Consider the following 17,526-nt stretch of genomic DNA (forward strand, 5'->3'; position numbering starts at 1 on the left):
GATGTCTTTGCTCAAAGTGAGGCAGGAGGAATTTCCTCTTGTCTGAGAATCTGTTCTTTGTTCTATTCAGGCCTACACACATTAGGGAGGGCAATCTGCTTTACTCAGTCTATTGATTTAAATGTTAAAATTACCTTAAAAACACTCTCATAGAAATACCTAGAGTAATGTTTGACAAATATGTGTGCATGAGCACTTCATAGCCAGTCAGGTTGACATATACAATTAACTATCACAGTTATATTCTGAGATTAACATGAATATTGGAAGGACATTGCTCAACCCACTATAGTTTATTATAAAAAGCCACTGGAAGATGTTAAAAGAATTTTAAGTTATAATTTTTACTTTAAAGTATTTGGTTTTCATTTACATGAATAACTTCAGATGAAGATGAGAGCAAGAGTGAAATCAAGGAAAGAAACCAGAGGGCTATTACGTACAGATGAAAGGTGGTGACAACTTGAGCATAATGGAGGGTCGGCTGATGTTGAAGTGACCTGGACATTGCCAGACCTGTTGTTTTTATCAAGTTGTTGCTCAATTTTGCTTATTTTTTTTTCCTAGTAACTACAAGCTTATTTTCCCATTGAAATACATTTTGTTTCTCTTTATCAGACATAACTAATCTAATCTCCAAGGTACTATTTTCATTGTTACTGTTTTTTAAAACCCTACAGAAAAGTCTGTGGATGAGCTTTTTTGTTACCTTTGAAAGACCTCACTTGTTGATGAGATTTCCCCTTTCTGTTTTACTCCCAAGCATAACATGGAGGTGGGTAGGCAGGAATGTCAGATGTAGTTGCTGATTTGGAAGAATTTTAATAAATTATTCCTAAGGTTCTTTTAGCACACATCCTCACCAAAGGGCAGAGTGCACATTCGCCCTATACCCAGAAAGCTGCAATAGTATCCGTGGCCTCCCTGTGCGGATCTATAATGAGTAGAGCATATCTATTTTAGATGGATAATCAATTTTGAATCCCTTGTAGGTAAGTTCTTAAAACAGAAATGTTAGCTTCTTGTGTTTAATAAGTAGCTTCAATGATAGCTTATTGACAGATGGAAAGAGAGCCAGGCCAGGGGCAGTGAGGAAGAGGAGGACGAGTATTTAATGAATATCTACTTGTAGACTTGAATGCCAGCAGCAACATTCTCCCTCTTGGAAAATGTCTTTCAACTGTGCATCTCATTACTGTTTTTGTAGCCCATGGTAGCACAGAGATTGAGGCAGAGGGTGTTTCTAGGAAAGGTCTTCTTTACAACATAATGAGACCATCATATGTAATTTGCAGAGAATAATGGACCAGTGGTCAAATCTGGAGCATGGAGTGGGGGGACAGAATGAAAAAACCATGTTAAGTAGGAGATGGCTTTGTAATGAGCTCAGATAGCCAGCTGCCTGCCATTTCCTAATATAGCTATCATCTCAAGCAAACCATGAAAAATGTTCTCTTACTCTATTTTCTAAACTTCTTAATAGCTCTCATTTCTACCTACTACATTGAAAATATGAATGAACTGGCAACTCTATCATTTGAAGAAGTAAGAATAAGCTGGGCATGGTGGCACATGCTTGTAATCCTAGCACTCTGGGAGGTTGAGGCAGGTATATTGCTTTAGCTCAGGAGTTTAAGACTAGCACTCTGAGAGGTTGAGGCAGGTGTATTGCTTGAGCTCAGGAGTTCAAGACCAGCCTGAGCAAGAATGAGACCCCGTCTCTACTGCAAATAGAAAAATGAGCCAGACTTGGTAGTAAACACCTATAGTCCCAGAGACTTGGGAGAATGGTGCAAGAGGATTGCTTGAACCCAGGAGTCTGAGGTTGCTGTGAGCTATGACTCTGTGGCACTCGACCCAGGGCAACAAAGTAATATTCTGTCTCAAAAAGAAAGAAAGAAGAATAAAACCCTTTTCATTTATTCAGTGGAAATATTTGACTAAACATGGGTGTATGGTATTATTTCCAATGTGTTTGACACCAAAAGAACTTTTGTTTCATCCTTTTAAAAAAATCTTTTCAGGTCTGTTTGACTCACGGCTTTTTCTAGATTCTGTGGTCATTTTTTCTGTATGGTATGGACAAGTTTCCTGAGGTTTCTATGCAAGAAAAATGGGAGCCCTCTCTTCTTATTAGAAATTGAGCAAATACTGAAAGTTAAGATCAACTTGGATCACTGATGAAGGCTTTTGTTAATTATTCAATGGTACAGCATCATCTGCCTACTTTCCTAGGCTTTTACCTCTTGGTGACTGTGTCTTCTACAAAATGAGAAAGTTATATACAGCTATGAATGACTGACATACTTTAAACAATGTAAAAGTTGTTTCTAAGCATTTATTCCATTTTCGTAGCATTTAGCATTAAGTTTTTTTCCTGTGGTTTTAAGGTGTTTGTGTAGTTTTTGTCTTGCAATCCCAGATATTGCAGCTGTATTTAGATGAAGACTTAGATTAAAGAGAGACATGACAGAGACTCTTTTCTGGGCTTTTTGGATAGCAAGACCTCAGGGATACATGATGCTTTTCATGAGCATCAGCCAAATTCTGACTTCTTCTCTGGTGCTGATAACTTCTGTTACCTGTATTTTGATGGTGAGTGACGTGTTGTTAACCGGAGTTTGTGTCCCACCAAACACAAGAGCATAGTCAGAATCTCGGGTTATAGGAGTGGATAGGAGAAACCTCTTTATTTAGTAGATAATACTTTAATAGATAATACAAATTCCCCAGCTAGGATTGAAGGGAGCTGGCAAATAGTCAAGAAAAATGTGATGTAGAGGGAGGAAGAGGGAAAAAAGTGTCAATGCCATGGACATTTGGCAAAGTAGATTAGAAGAGGATTTTTCTATACAGTTTTCTGCCTGGTCCAGAAATCACAATGCTACACATCTTTTTCTGTTGGGGGAAACAAAAAGGCGAATACCATGGGTTGGCAAACATGAATAGCTTCTGATCTGAGATTCCATCTGCTTTCTAGCAAATGCTGAAACAAATTCCAGTAGACCTTTAACATATGAAGACCCAGTGTCTTGTGTTCCTTGGTGTGTCTGGGCTTGGGTTGCAGGGCTGGTGGGTTTATAAGGCAGGGTGCTTAAATGCTTTGTTGCATTATGTTAATTCCTCGGCAGTGCAATCAAATTCATGTCGTAATTAAAGCTGTCAGTTGGAAGGCAAGCCAATCGCCACAAAAACACAGCATAACAAATGAAGTGAGATGATTCTGCGTGTAGCTATACAATGCTTCGCCAGGCATGAAATTAAATAAGTAATTTGATGTTGACATCAGAAATTGAAATGATACCCACTGTTCCCTCATTCAGTCAGACCTGCATAAACAATAGCCAGAACAAATATGCACAACAAAGCCCTCTTCTCCACTGAGCTCCCTGAGTAATGTACAATATATGCTAAATGAGCATAACACAGCTTTCTGAGACCTGAAGGATGTAATTTTGTTTGGTATACAATAAGATGATATATATGTATGTGGGTAAGAAAGTAGGTTTGGAGGAATACTTCTTCTAGGATAAAATGAAAAAAATAACTCCATGGTTTCTCTGAGTGATTCATCCTAAAAAGAGTTTATTTCCTAAGGACATGAGTGTAAGCTGATAGAGACCTAACTTGGCTTTTGCCTTCTCCTGTTCTAGGATGTGCTGTGATACTGTCAAATGGCAAATGACTGCTATGAGAATTTGTCTCCACAACTACCGTGGATCTCTCTCCGTACCATTTATGGGATTAAGAGTGCAGTAGTGTTTTTAAAAACCACAGCCAGTGTGTTCACACATTTGGGGTACCTTAGAGGTAGAGCTTATCTGAAACACTAAAATGAAGAATGTTCTGCTTTGGGAGCTATATTTAAGAAGCAGTTCTGAAGCATACTTCTTGTTTGATGTAGATACAGTTACAGCAATGTATTTCCTTCTCGAAGACCTTTAAACTCATGAAGAATTCCATCTACTGTATTTTTGGAAATGTCAAATTCTCCTGAGTCTTTCCCCCATATATAATTTATTTACTCATTTATTTACACATTAATTCAACAAATATTTATTGAATGCATCCTGTACATAAGGCATTTTGTTAAGCTCCGAGGAATCAATGATGTATAAGCCAGATTGTCAATACTACCTTTAGTTTCCAGAGTATCAGACAGGACATATAGACGGAAGAGCTAGAAGTGAGTAGAGTTAACTATTTGCATCAGGGCAGACGGCATTGTGCTCAGGGAAGGTGTAACAACCACCCCACGCTCATCAGGGAAATGGTTTTGCTGGTGCAAGCATGCTTAGCTAAGACCTGGAGACTGACTCAGTATTAGCTCTGTCTTCATTTTAAGCTTATTTGGGTCCTCTCAATCACAAAGTGAATGCTAAAAATTGAAAAAAGAATCTCAGACAAGTGTAAAACGTGTTCTCTTTTTGGTTACTTTTCCCAAATGATGTCCTCCATTCCTCTCAGAATTACTATTGTTAAGTTCCCTGTGTGTCAGAACCGTGGCAGCCTAAATTGATAACTCTTGTGACTAAATCCTTCAGAAAATAGTGCTTTCACTGCTTCCCTTTACCCACACTATCTTTGCATTTTAGTCTTCTAATTACGTTTACAAAATGTCTCATTTTTGAAAAACACTGTGTGTGTTGTGTGTACTAACTGGTGCCTTGGGGGAATAAACTGGCAAGTAGGTCATGCACTGGAAAAGTCATCCAAACCCACTGGGCTTTTTATTTTCCAGTCAGTCTGGACTTTTTCCTCTTGCCTGCCCCTTTGTGGCCGCAAAACTGAGTAGCTTGAGACCAGGGCATTGAATGTCAGCAAGTCAGGGAGGCAAGCTGAAGCATGCCTGTTTAGTCTCAGTGCAGGGCGAAATGCCATCATTAATTCATTACCCAGCTGCCTGTCAAATAAATTGGCAATTACGTCCACCGCAGAAGCTTGGAATTCAGTAAATAGCATGTTAGCATCTCTGAGTTGTTGAGAGATGTAAAGGGGAAAATTAAGCAACACGATGTTTGTATCAGTAGCAGATGACAAGGAGCAGCATACACTGGTGATGTGATGTAGTGATGAAAAGCCTGCAACGGGCTGGTAATGAGCTGTGTGGATTGGAACGTGTTAAAAACCATTGCTGATTTTCTACTTTGTCTTTATGCTTTATTGCAGAGTTCAGCTCCTTCCAGCTTGGGAACAGGCTACTTCGTAAGTCTCTCAACTTCCACATATGTGCCTTGCATTGGCATTGATTTGCTTCTGTAGTGAATGCTCATTGGGATGTGAAAAAAGTACAAGAAATTCCCTCTCAATCCTAAAGAGCAGACTGATTTCCATCCTTTATTAAGAATTGTTTTATTTGTAAAGGCTGTAAAATGTGGAGCCCTAGGTATCATATGTCAGCTTGAGGTGTATACCTGTTTCCCAGTACCCAGGATATTTGCTCCTTACCTGGAAGTACAAAGTGCTGATACAGGGAAACCTGATTGGCTTCTGCCATCTTTTCTACATAATTGCTTTTTTAGTGAGAAGCATCATGGTGGATAATGGAATTCAGATAATGCATTGATACTTACTAATTTTCAGGATTTCTTACAGAACTTCTCTGCATGTACAATGAGTAGTTCATTTTTAAAAAAATGAGGGATAGTGTTTTAACGAATGTTTTCCTTCACAGTCGAGGCAGGTAGCCTTTAGAGTTTTTCTGTTCTGTTTTGTTTAACAATAATTGCATGCCTCATTTTAGCAAAAACACATATATTATGTGATTTCTTAACTTTATTCTCTGTCCTTTGAGAAAGGTAGGGCTAGGGTGACATACTTCAGGGATTATCATAACATTGTGATAATTATGAATTTATAATTTATTTACAGAGAGAGATTGTCACTTTGTTATATTTACTTACACCAAAATTAGCCTTTTTGGATTTAACAATCCTTTTCACATAAATGGGAAAGAATTACAAATGAGCATTATGTACACAATATGATGACATGCCAGGGTAGAAGTTTATTGTGATACTTAAAGGAACCTGATTGGCATTCTGAGTGAAGAACACTGAAACTGTAATGTTTGCCTCCTTAGCATTTTCTGAGAAAACAATGAAATCATGTAAATGAAATAAAGTGAAAATAATTGCTGATTGTTGAATTGCTTCTAACTTTTCTCCTCAATATGTTAATTAGCTGGTTTTCTCCTGCCCACATACTTCTCTCAATACGTTTATATTAAATGTATGAAAACCAGAATCACTTCCTTGAATAATGAATTTCTTCCAAGCTTGTCAGAAGTGGCATTTTCTAGATAATGATTTTTCTTGCCTCAGTTTTTATAGTATTAGGAGAAAAAGACAATTTGGTACCTGCTTAGTACAGTTAGCACACTCATCCTTGCTCCTACTTACTGTGGCTGAATATTCATGCTGATTGAAACAAGCAGGATACATTCAATATCCTGCTTTAGCAGTCGAAATAACAGACGTGGTCCCATCTGCCATCTTTTCACACCAGGCTGGATGTGGGTTGAAATGCTGGAAGTAAAATCTGGAGAGTGCTGATGTCTATTCTCTGTCCAAAAACTAAATTCTCCTTCTTCGCTTTCTTTAGCAAAAGCAAGGCCAAAGCCACAACCTTTACTTTGATCACTCCTAGACTGAACATTTTAGTATTTTTTTATTGTCAGTGTGATCACCCAGAAAAAGAAAGTCATGTTTAGAAATACTGAGATTTTCATTATTCTTTTTTACTTTTTTTCTCTAGTTCCAAGAATGATTTTTATTCTCTAGTAATATATTATAATGAGTAAATAAAGAGTCTTTAATTATGCATTTAAAATACGTTTATATAATACTGGACCAGTATAAAGGCTTTTCCTTATTTTCGTAAAATTACTTATAGGTTTACTTTGCTTATATAAAAATCTGTGGTATCATTAGCTTACACAAAGAAGATATGCACCAGATGTATGTTCAGCTCTCAACTATGACAAAAATTTCCTACATAGAATGTTTCCAATAACGTAATCGTTAATGTTATCAAAGTGCAAATCCATTGATATTGTTGCCAAGTCCACATCAAAAGTATCTTCTATTTCCATTATCATTCCAACAGTATCATATGTAATACTTAATTTCAGTACTACCGTTAAAATTGGTGAGTTTCACACTTTTAAGTGGAAATGACATGTTCACAACTTATATATACTTTAGTTCTTTGCCAACATGCTGTGCTTTGTGATCTGTAATGTTATACTAGTTTTTTACTTACGTAAATAAAGAATACTCAGTGTCAGGTAAGTCGAATGGTGATTTTTAGACTCTGTCCTTAATCCTCTTTAGCACCTCTTTGGAATGTGAACAGAGGCAGATCACCTGTAGAGTCAATGACCTACTAGTGCAATTGAACCATAATGCAAATTCCAGTACAAAAAAACTGAAGGCATACACCTTATTCAGTTTAACAAACTGGAACTGTTCCCATGGCCCAACATTATTCTAACGTCGAATCTTCCTTAATTTAGATTTATACTCATGGAGCTTTTAGTGAACCAAGGTACAATGCTTTCCAGTGTGTGTGCTAATAAAACAGACACAAACCTGAGTATATGCATTTGCACATGCATGTGTGTGCATCTGTACACACACACACAAACCCCTTTAGCCTTAGCCAGTATATTTTACTTTTACAGTTCTTTTAATTCATCAGTAGTGATATGTTAAAGGGTGTAAAAAAGAAGGCTTTGTTTTTGATCTGGTTGTATTTGTTTTTATCTTCTTGGTTTGTGTTCCAAAGATATCTGCCTGAGTCTGTCACTTTTTCAATCCATTTAAAAGTGAAAGATTTGAGAAATGAGAACAGCAGCTAAAATCAGTATTTACATAAGCATATTGCAAAGAATTCTTAAAGTAGACAAAATAGAGAAGGATTGGAACAAACTTTCCACATTTTGGGGAGGTTTTGAATGATGTGGGTGTTATACACACAGAAAGACACATATATATTCATTGCATACTCATGCTCAGCTCATTTTCTAAATATAAATGAAAGTATAGACTAGTTGGAATTGATTTGCTTTTTTTTGGCAAGAGAAGTAATATTTGTTGGAGTGTATGTAGGATTTTCATTCTTTTTTATAAAGCCATTGCGGTGAACACATTTTCTTTTTAATTTAAGTGTTTTAGACTATGTTCTTTGAGTCTCTTTCCTAATCAGTACTTATTAGAGTTGTGAATTTTAAATGAGATAAGATATTTAATGCACATAGAACAGTGCCATTTAATATCAAATAATATTTCCTTCTATTCAGATTATGGCATATAATGGAGTAAGCTTAGTCTCATTAAGTGGCTACTTAACATTATTAGTGATAAAAACTAATGATACAAAAATAGATTGTATAATTTTTACCTTTTATTCTTGCCATATTCTTCTTGCACCTTTCTCAGGAGCGTAGCATTTTGTGTTTGGTCAGCCATATGCCAGCCCACCCTGTTTGTGAACGTGAAATACTCATCCTGGGTGAACCTATATAATCACATATTGGAATGTCCACAAATTATACTTGTTCCCTTTCATTTATTTATTAACGTTATTTGTGTTTACTCCCTCAGAGGAATTTGAAACACTTGAGACTTTTAAAGATTGCTTAATTGTTCTTTGGATTGGGTTGGAAGGTTAAACAAGATCTGCTTAATATATTCAAATTTTATGAGTTTGTATCATGTTTGTTCCTCTCCGACACCAGAAAGAAAAGCAGATACCCTAGCGTGCATGAATGAAATCGATGAAGGCAGTGGAGTGAAAAGACCAGTGGAAACATCTTTTGCTGGCCCAGGTCTAATGTATCATTACAGGAAAGATCTGGACTCATTTTTTACAAGCATTTTACTCAATGAAGAGTTGGGAGCCACCAGTGGGGGAACTTACCAGCCAGGCTGAACTTGATCCCTGGTAGGGGAAGTAAAGCCTTGCTTTTATTCAAGTGATTCAGATAATTTTCAGTCTTCTTCCAGGTTTTAATCTAAGTTTCTTAGTACTATAGCCTCAAATAGCTTGGATCCTGCTTTCGTAAGCTCCAGTGATTTCACTTAAGGGTTCTCAAGTAAAAATTTTCATCCTCCTCAATTGGATTACATATAGTAATTGACATACTTTAAAGTTATCAAAGAAACTAAATCACTTCTACCTAGGGATTAAATTACCACATTATATAATAAAGGAGAACTGTCTAGTGGTACACATCTTAAAATGAGATTTATGTAATTACTATTTTCCTGTGCAAGTTGAATTACTTAAAGAGTTGTGTTGATAGTGTTGGGAACAGGTGAAAATTGTGACCTGTGGCTTTTCATCCAGAATTATAAAGAATATAAAGGGAATATTCTTTTGCCCTTTCTTTTTTTTTTTGTTTTTTGTAGAGACAGAGTCTCACTTTATGGCCCTCGGTAGAGTGTCGTGGCATCACACAGCTCACAGCAACCTCCAACTCATGGGCTTAAGTGATTCTCTTGCCTCAGCCTCCCGAGTAGCTGGGACTACAGGTGCCCACCACAACGCCCAGCTATTTTTTGGTTGCAGTTCAGCCAGGGCTGGGTTTGAACCCGCCACCCTCGGTATATGGGGCTGCTGCCTTACCGACTGAGCCACAGGCGCCGCCCTCTTTTGCCCTTTCTAAGTTACTGACTGTAAACCCTTGAAATAATCTTGTTTTCCTTTGCTGTAATTTGTACTAAATTCCAAAACTGATTTGTAATTTTTTTTTTTGTTTAATCACAGCTGCTTCTTGTAATTAGGTGCATTTTGTTATTTTTTAAGACAGAGTCTCACTCAGAGTCACCCTGGGTAGAGTGCCATGTCATCATCATAGCTTACAGAAACCTCAAACTCAGGGGCTCAAGTGATCCTCTTGCATCACCCTCTCAAACAGCTGGGACTATAGTGTGTACTATCACACCCACTTAGTTTTTCCATTTTCAGTGGAGACAAGGTTGCGCTCTTGCTCAGGCTTGTCTGGAACTCCTGAGTTTAAGCAATCTTCCCATCTGGGCCTCCCAGAGTGCTAGGATTACAGGCATGAGGTACCATAACCTTGGCCAGAATGAGTGTCTTTATAAATGCCCTAACCAACAACAACAAAAAAAAAAAAAAAAAAAACCCACAATTGTTTTTAAAAATTGAGTTTTATTTTAAAAAATACTTCTGACGTTTTGTCTTTTAATAAGTATTAAGTCACTTCTCTGTCAGGCATTGTTGTATGTGATGGGAAAGAGAATTAAATAGCCATGGCTTTCTTCTTCTCTCAAGGAATTTACACAAAACTCAACTTCTTCCATTTGTGATGCCTTTAAATTTTTCTGATGATTGTATGTATGCACATATTCATTGGAGGGTGAATTCTTTTATTTAAACATTCAAATTAATAGTTTTGATTGGTTTGCAGGAAAACTGATATTATCAAGGAAGATGAAAATTTAGTAGCCAAGTTTCAATAAAAATTTGTATAATTTTGGACTGAGGTCGAAACTTGAGTTTTTTAAATTGAATAAGCCCAGTCTGTGATGCCCCTCTACTGTTTTAACTTGTGTATCTATAAGATTTCTCTTTCATGATTTCTTGATTGTTTTGTAAATATATATAATAACTCATTTAAATGGGTATCCTATAGGCTGATTCTTAGACCTATTGGTGGCTAGATTGGATCAAATTGGATTCAGGTTTGGTTTTTGGCAAGAATGCTTTACAGACAGTGTTGTGTGCTTCAATTAGGAGTCACATGATACGTAGTTCTTTGTATTCACTGATGTTAACAGCCAATGACTAGACCCAGGGTTCTGGGAGCTGCAAAATTCCATCATTCAATAAAAAGAAACATCTACATCAAATGCACATATTTGATTACCTCTAGACATAGTTGATACCATGAATTTAAATAGGATTTTAGCTCTTCAGAGAACCTAACATTATTTATAAGAGTTCTATCAGTTTTAGTCTCAGAAGGGCAGGTCTATCAACATGGTCTAGATTGCAGTCCAATCCCAAGAAGAAGAAGTAGTCTTCTTTTTTGTTGTTGTTATTGGGGTTTCTTTTTTTTTTTCTTTTTCCTTTCTTTTCTTTCTTTCTTTTTTTGAAACAGAGTCTTACTCTATCGCCCTGGATGGAGTGATATGGCATCACAGTTGATAGTAACATCAAACTCTTTGGGCTCCAGGGATCTTCTTGCTTCAGTCTCTAACTAGCTTGGACTACAGGATTGTATCACAGTGCCTGGCTAATTTTTCTATTTTTAGTAGAGACCAGGTCTTGCTCTTGTTCAGGCTGGTCTTGAACTCCTGACTTTAAACAATAACACCTGCATTGGCCTCCCAGAGTGCTAGGATTACAGGTGTGAGTCAATGTGCCTGTGCCTGGTGGAAGAAATAGTTTTCCCTACCTTCTAGTACTTTCTGGTGATGTTTTGAGAGGATTTTGTAATTTAAGTGTTCATTTATCACGTGTGAAAATACTTACATTTAAGATAGATCACCCTGAGAATTTTTAGCACTTTCCCTCAAATAAGACTCTAACATTTCATATGCATTAGTAACTAACTCTAGCTAAATGAGTTATTGTCCATTATTTATTTATTGATAAGTATCTGCACTGTAATAGACTCCTTCCCATGGCACAGATAAATTCTCTAATTTTAAGGGCCTTAAGCCAAAAATATTATTTTATTTTCCATTTCCAATTCGTACTGTTTTTGTTATGGTTTTGATCTGTTAACATGTTAATTTTGAGTATAGGATCAATGAACCGGAGCAAACATACTCCAATTAAATGAACAGTGTAAGTTAAATTTTGGTGAGCGTTTAATCATTATACACTTTTTACAATGAGGTGACTTTTCTAGCCCATCCTGTAGATAATTGTCTTCTGCCTGCATACCATCTTCAACTTCAACTTTCTCCTTCAGTACAAAAGAACTGTGAGAAATCTGGTGAAGGATAATCAAGCAAAAAGGATTATTGCAACCAATAGTTTTAACTTTTGTTATTTCAACATTTATGCGAAGGAGTAGGGTATTTTTGAACATTTGCTGTCTATAGGAATCTCTCTTGTTGCTGTTATAAACTGTAATTAAGGAGAAGAGATGGTACTTACGATTTATATGGGGAAATAACCCTCAGCTTTGGGTTCTCTCTGTCCTTCCTCCAATTTGGTCCCTCAGGTTTGGAGAATAAAAATCATTTTGATAAAAAAAGATGTAATGAGCCACTGGACAAGAGAATTGCTAAAGGCTCTTCAGTTCTAATATTTCAGAATTCATAATCATAGCTACCATACAGCTTAAAATTCGCCAAGTGGGACCAGTGCTTTTTACAGGTTTTCCTTCCTCTCTTGGCTACAAGCACTCAGTACTGCTTAATAAACATTGCTCTTGGGTGTTCGTGAGGAAAGAAGTCTGAATTTCAATTCAGTGGCCAAGTCTTCCTTTCTTTGAAAGTGGTGTATCTTACTAGGCATATTAATGATGCAATATAAATGGCATTTTAATTTTCATCATTCAGTTAGACTTATTAGTACATAGAATATTGAAGCAGTTGGCTTATCCTGTTTGATAGCTAGCCAATCTAATGGATCATAGAGATGCTGCAGTGTTACTGACTATCCCAGGGGAAGTAGACAAGCAACTGCCATGAAATTCCAAAAATAATGTGATTTTTATTTTCATGTCTTTTTTCTGAAACTAGCTTTAAGGAAGGTTGTCTTTGTTGGAGATTTCCAAATTATAGCAATATTGCTTTGTTGGTATGAGCTCATGACAATGTCAAACTTGGAGGTTACTCCAACCAGCCATACAGCCTTTGCTTTGATAGATTTAACTGGCTTAGAGTTTTATTGAGTATCAATCAGAATCTTTCCAATCAAAGGACTTGTTCCTTTGCTTAACTACTTAAAAAAAATGTTTTTCCTGAAATTGTAGATTATATTCCCCATAATACATTGCATAAGAAACTTACAGCTTGGTGAAACACCAAAAGTATCATTTCAAAAGAGATGAAAAAACACAACTAGCGCTTGTTAAACAGCAAAAGTGCTATTTTAACTCCAAGTGTCACATTTTCCTATAGTCAGCTCTGGCAGTAAACAAGAGTTGTTGGAGGCTTAGATAGTTTGAGACAGTTCATTATCTCCCAGTGAACTTCGGGAGCCAAACATTTAAAATGCCTTTTACTCATGTAAAAATGTTTATCCATTTAAAATACAGTGTCATTTTAACCAAAGCACCCTGGTGACAAATTGCTTAGATATAGCATAGTTAATGAACTGTGACATCCTCTGTACATATACTTGAAAGGACCAGCACAGTTACCCAAGGAGTGCATTATAAAATGACTGTTAACCTTAATTTGCTTAGTAGCTTAATAAATTTTCTCCAATTTTCCTTTAGTAATTAGCTTCACTAACAATCATATTAAAAGGACCTTTCTTATATTATACTTAATCTCTGCTATGAAATCTTTGGTGTCTAGTTTGCAGGATGAAAAAAACAAACAAAAAAAACCATTTTAGGCTCCATTGACAACTCCCTGGTAATAAATCCAGATGCAGGAATGGTGGCAGTTTTCAAATAGAAGCATCACCAAAGGTGATGTCTGTCTATTAGGGAATATAAACTGTAACATAATAACAGATTTGGAAAGGAGTGGTGAAGGCAGATAATTGTAGTGTTTTCTGTCTTAATATGCTGTTCATAGTGGCCTCTGATTTTAAGGAGCCATTAAAAATGCAGGAAGGCATAAAAGCTGTGGTTCCTGGTATACTCCTAATATTTCATATGTTCATCACATTTCATACAGTGTTGCCAGAAGAACAAGTGACAAGTTATATGTATAGCTGGACTGCCCCAGAAAGAAATTGGAGATAATCTGAATCATGTAGATAGTGTTACAGAGACCCACCAAGAACTCACATAAGCCCATGATGGGTCATATTTCTCTTATTACTCCCAAGAGTTTTCCCTTTCCATTTTTAGCCCCTAAAGAGAATATTCACTTTTTTACCTTTTGTGATAGGATCCTGTCAATAACCTTCCTTTCCCTACTTTTATGGGAAATAGGCTCAACTTTACCAAGAGAAAGTAGAGTTGTATACCATGCAGAGAAAATCATGGGAAATTAGCATTTCAATCCCAATTCCAAAGGACTTGAGAAATTTGGTTCCCTTAGAATTTTTTTGAATAACATGTTTTAATAAATTTGCAGTAGTGCCAACTCTGTTATAATAAATACCTGGTTTCTCTTGGGGGAGCATTAATAGCAGAGCATTCTGAGAAAAAAAAAGAAGCTAGTGTATCCAGTGTGTTCTTTTAATCAGATATTAAACAGGTGAGCATCACGAACAAATGAAAGCCTTAAGCTGCATTTGTACACAGACATAATACAGTCCCAAATCATTTTTATCTATATGTTGCTGAATTTCCAGCTTTAGTAATTTGGTGTTTGAAAGAAACATGTGCAGGGTTCCTCAAACTTTTTAAACAGGGGGCCAGTTCACTGTCCCTCAGACCGTTGGAGGGCTGGACTATAATTTAAAAAAAAAAACTATGAACAAATTCCTATGCACACTGCAAACATCTTATTTTGAAGTAAAAAAAAAAACAAAAACGGGAACAAATACAATTGTACCGCCCCATTCGGCCTGCTGGCTGTCGTTTGAGGACCTCTGTAGGGTTATAGAAAGAACTTCTGCGTCAGAAAGGACTTCAGAAATCACCTTGTCCAACCACCAATCTGAAATATAATTTATAAATTAAGTATTATTAGGGTAGGCTAAGAATTAGGACTGTGGTCTCTCCCACCCTGGGTATTGTCCTTCAGTTGACATAGTTGAAAATCACATCAATTTTTCTGCTATGCCACCTTGTTTTCTTCTTTTGATGATGGTGACTGTTAACAGTTAATATGATATTCCATAAAATCTTTTTTTTTCCTAAAAATTCAGTTGGGTTATCAGTCATAAGAATTGGACCTCTTTAAAAAAAAAAAATCTCTGTTGAAGTTCATTATGGTACCCTTAGTGTACTTGGCCTTTTATTCTGAATTATTTAGATTCTATGATCTGATATATTGTTGTCCCTTTTAGTCCACACTGGGTGGTGGAAGTCAACCGATTTTATAACCGTGTCTTCATGACACTTAAATTTCAGTGCTGCTAAATTTTACTCATTACTGTCTTTTTAATGATGCCCATCTTTATGGGGTTTTATAAATTCTCGTTGACTATTACAAATTCTGTGTATTTATTTCCATTGATGATTTTTATCTAGAACTTTAACAGAAATCAAACATTCTTTTTTTTTTTTAATCTGTAGATACATTTGGAAAGGGCTTTGAAACAATCTGTGGACATACTTAACATTATACTTTTCTTTATAGCCATCCTATCCAATTGTTTTAGAAAAGTAACTAGACATTCTCTATGGAGAAGTGTGGAACCCATTGTTCTGCTACACAATAGTAAAATAATTGACCATTAAAATATACTTAACCATAGATTTAGTTGTGATGTGGATGTATTCATGGTAAGTCCCATTGGATTATTCTATTATATGTGAATAAAAAGTGTTATGTAAAATAGATAAAAGATATACTATAAATGATAATTTTTATAATTGACATAGTATTTATACCTAAACAGATGTGCTTGAATAACTAGCAAAAGAGGTAAATGAAAACCTTGCTATTATTTATAGTAGATCTGTTATATGTAGTAGTGTCCTAAATATGAAAATCTCATATTGCAATATATATTTAAATTTTGAGTGGACACAGGATAAATTTATTTTTGAAATTATTGTAAATTCTGAATTGGTCAGGCTGTGAAATTTGTGACATTTGGGTCATACTCATTCTTGTGCATTGACCATCACATTCCATTTTCCTTATACTTCAAATGAAGGATTAGATCAAGATTGTCTTTGAAGGAGACTTTCAGTGTCAGCACATCTGTGGATATATTGTTACACACTATTGTACCACTGATGAGGGACTGTGCATGTTTAGGAATGGTTTGTACAAGTCAAGGTGCCAATTATTCCCTGCCTATGCACCCTTTTAGTGGTCTTGCTGCAATCTAAAATCACTTAAGTTCTTTATCTCAGAATATTAGCAAATGAGTAAAAGTTATGTAAAGCTAGCTCTTTATGTAAATCTTGTAAAAAGATTTATAAACTTCTAAAGAAGAACAAACTAAAATGTTTCTTAGTCTTCCTTAATTAGGAGAGTGGTTAGAGTTGGGTTTCCCTAATTGTCAAACCATACAACCTAAGCTGTATCTCAATGGTTGATTGCAAAGTTTTGTGGTACTTTTTCAGTGTTCAAAGTCTAAGTTGTTAGCACTCTTTTTTTTTTTTTTTTGCAGTTTTTGGCTGGGGCTGGGTTTGAACCCACCACCTCCCGCATATGGGGCCGGTACCCTACTCTTTTGAGCCACAGGTGCTGCCCAGTTGTTAGTACTCTTAAAGACAAAGAAAAATCTACCTTGCGTCTTTTCCTGCTATAATGTGTACATTGTAGTCTTTTGTACTGGATGTTTTTGTTGTTAACTTTTGAGCTTCATTGACCATACTTTCATTGATTTTAATTACGATAGCATGTATCTTTATAATGATTTTCATTCCTGTCTATTTTTATAATATATTCTTCATTACATATTTGAATTAAGTCATTTTTTTGTCATTCAGCAATATGTTCATTCTTTAGTTCATTTATTATTTTGAACCTGTGGAATTATTTATGTATTTTTAATTTTCTGTCATCAATTTTTCAACTCCCATCCCCATTTGGTCCTGTAACATGATGATATTGCAAACGTGAGCCTGAATAATAAAAGATCCCTGATTGCTACACATACATTATAGTTCTTTAAAAGTCATTTCAGGTCATAGTGCTGCCAATTATGTTGATTACAAGCATTTAAGCTGTCACATATAAAGCTTTTCACTTCCTAGGGTTTCAGTTTCAAATCATGAAAACTGAATGCTCTGCAGTTGTCTGTGTACACAGCTCACTTTTCAGGTTTTGAAAGAAAGCTATGCCTGTTATAAATTGAGATTGCTCATAATTTGAGAGCTTTGATAAAGCCAGTGTACAATTTTGGAGCAGTGATACAATTTCACTATAAAATTTTAAAGTGCACATGTGTACATATATGTAGGTAAGTGACTGTCAAAACTATATCTTCTTTCTAATTCTTGGATATAGTGTACATCTCAAAATCCTTTAAATTTGGTTATCTAAGCATGCTTTGGTGACTGATAGTTTGTGAAAGTGGAACATTTTCAGAAAGAGAAAAGATTCTAATGCTACCCCCTTAAAATAAATAGTCCAAGAGTATTTGTTTGTAGAGAAAATAATACAATTCTACTATAGTAAAGGTTTGTTTAATTACTGAGGTTTTTCAAAGATTGTTTTCAGTAAAAGAGTAAGAGCTGGTAATAGTCGTACGCACCTGTAGTTCCAGCTGCTTGGAAAGCTAAGGCAGGAGGAT

At 35.8% G+C, this 17,526-nt stretch overlaps 1 protein-coding gene across 4 annotated transcripts in view; it reads left to right on the forward strand.

The window, feature by feature from the left end:
• AUTS2 (activator of transcription and developmental regulator AUTS2) overlaps positions 1-17,526 on the forward strand; it is a 1,299,114-nt gene that overhangs the window by 603,152 nt on the left and 678,436 nt on the right. For all 4 annotated transcript variants that reach the window (XM_053558058.1, XM_053558062.1, XM_053558061.1 and 1 more), the window contains exon 4: positions 5,170-5,205. In XM_053558058.1, the coding sequence (XP_053414033.1) occupies positions 5,170-5,205 (36 nt within the window). The remainder of the gene's footprint in view (positions 1-5,169; positions 5,206-17,526) is intronic.

This window comes from Nycticebus coucang, chromosome 12, assembly GCF_027406575.1.
Source record: "Nycticebus coucang isolate mNycCou1 chromosome 12, mNycCou1.pri, whole genome shotgun sequence".
Taxonomy (NCBI): Eukaryota; Metazoa; Chordata; class Mammalia; order Primates; family Lorisidae; genus Nycticebus; species Nycticebus coucang.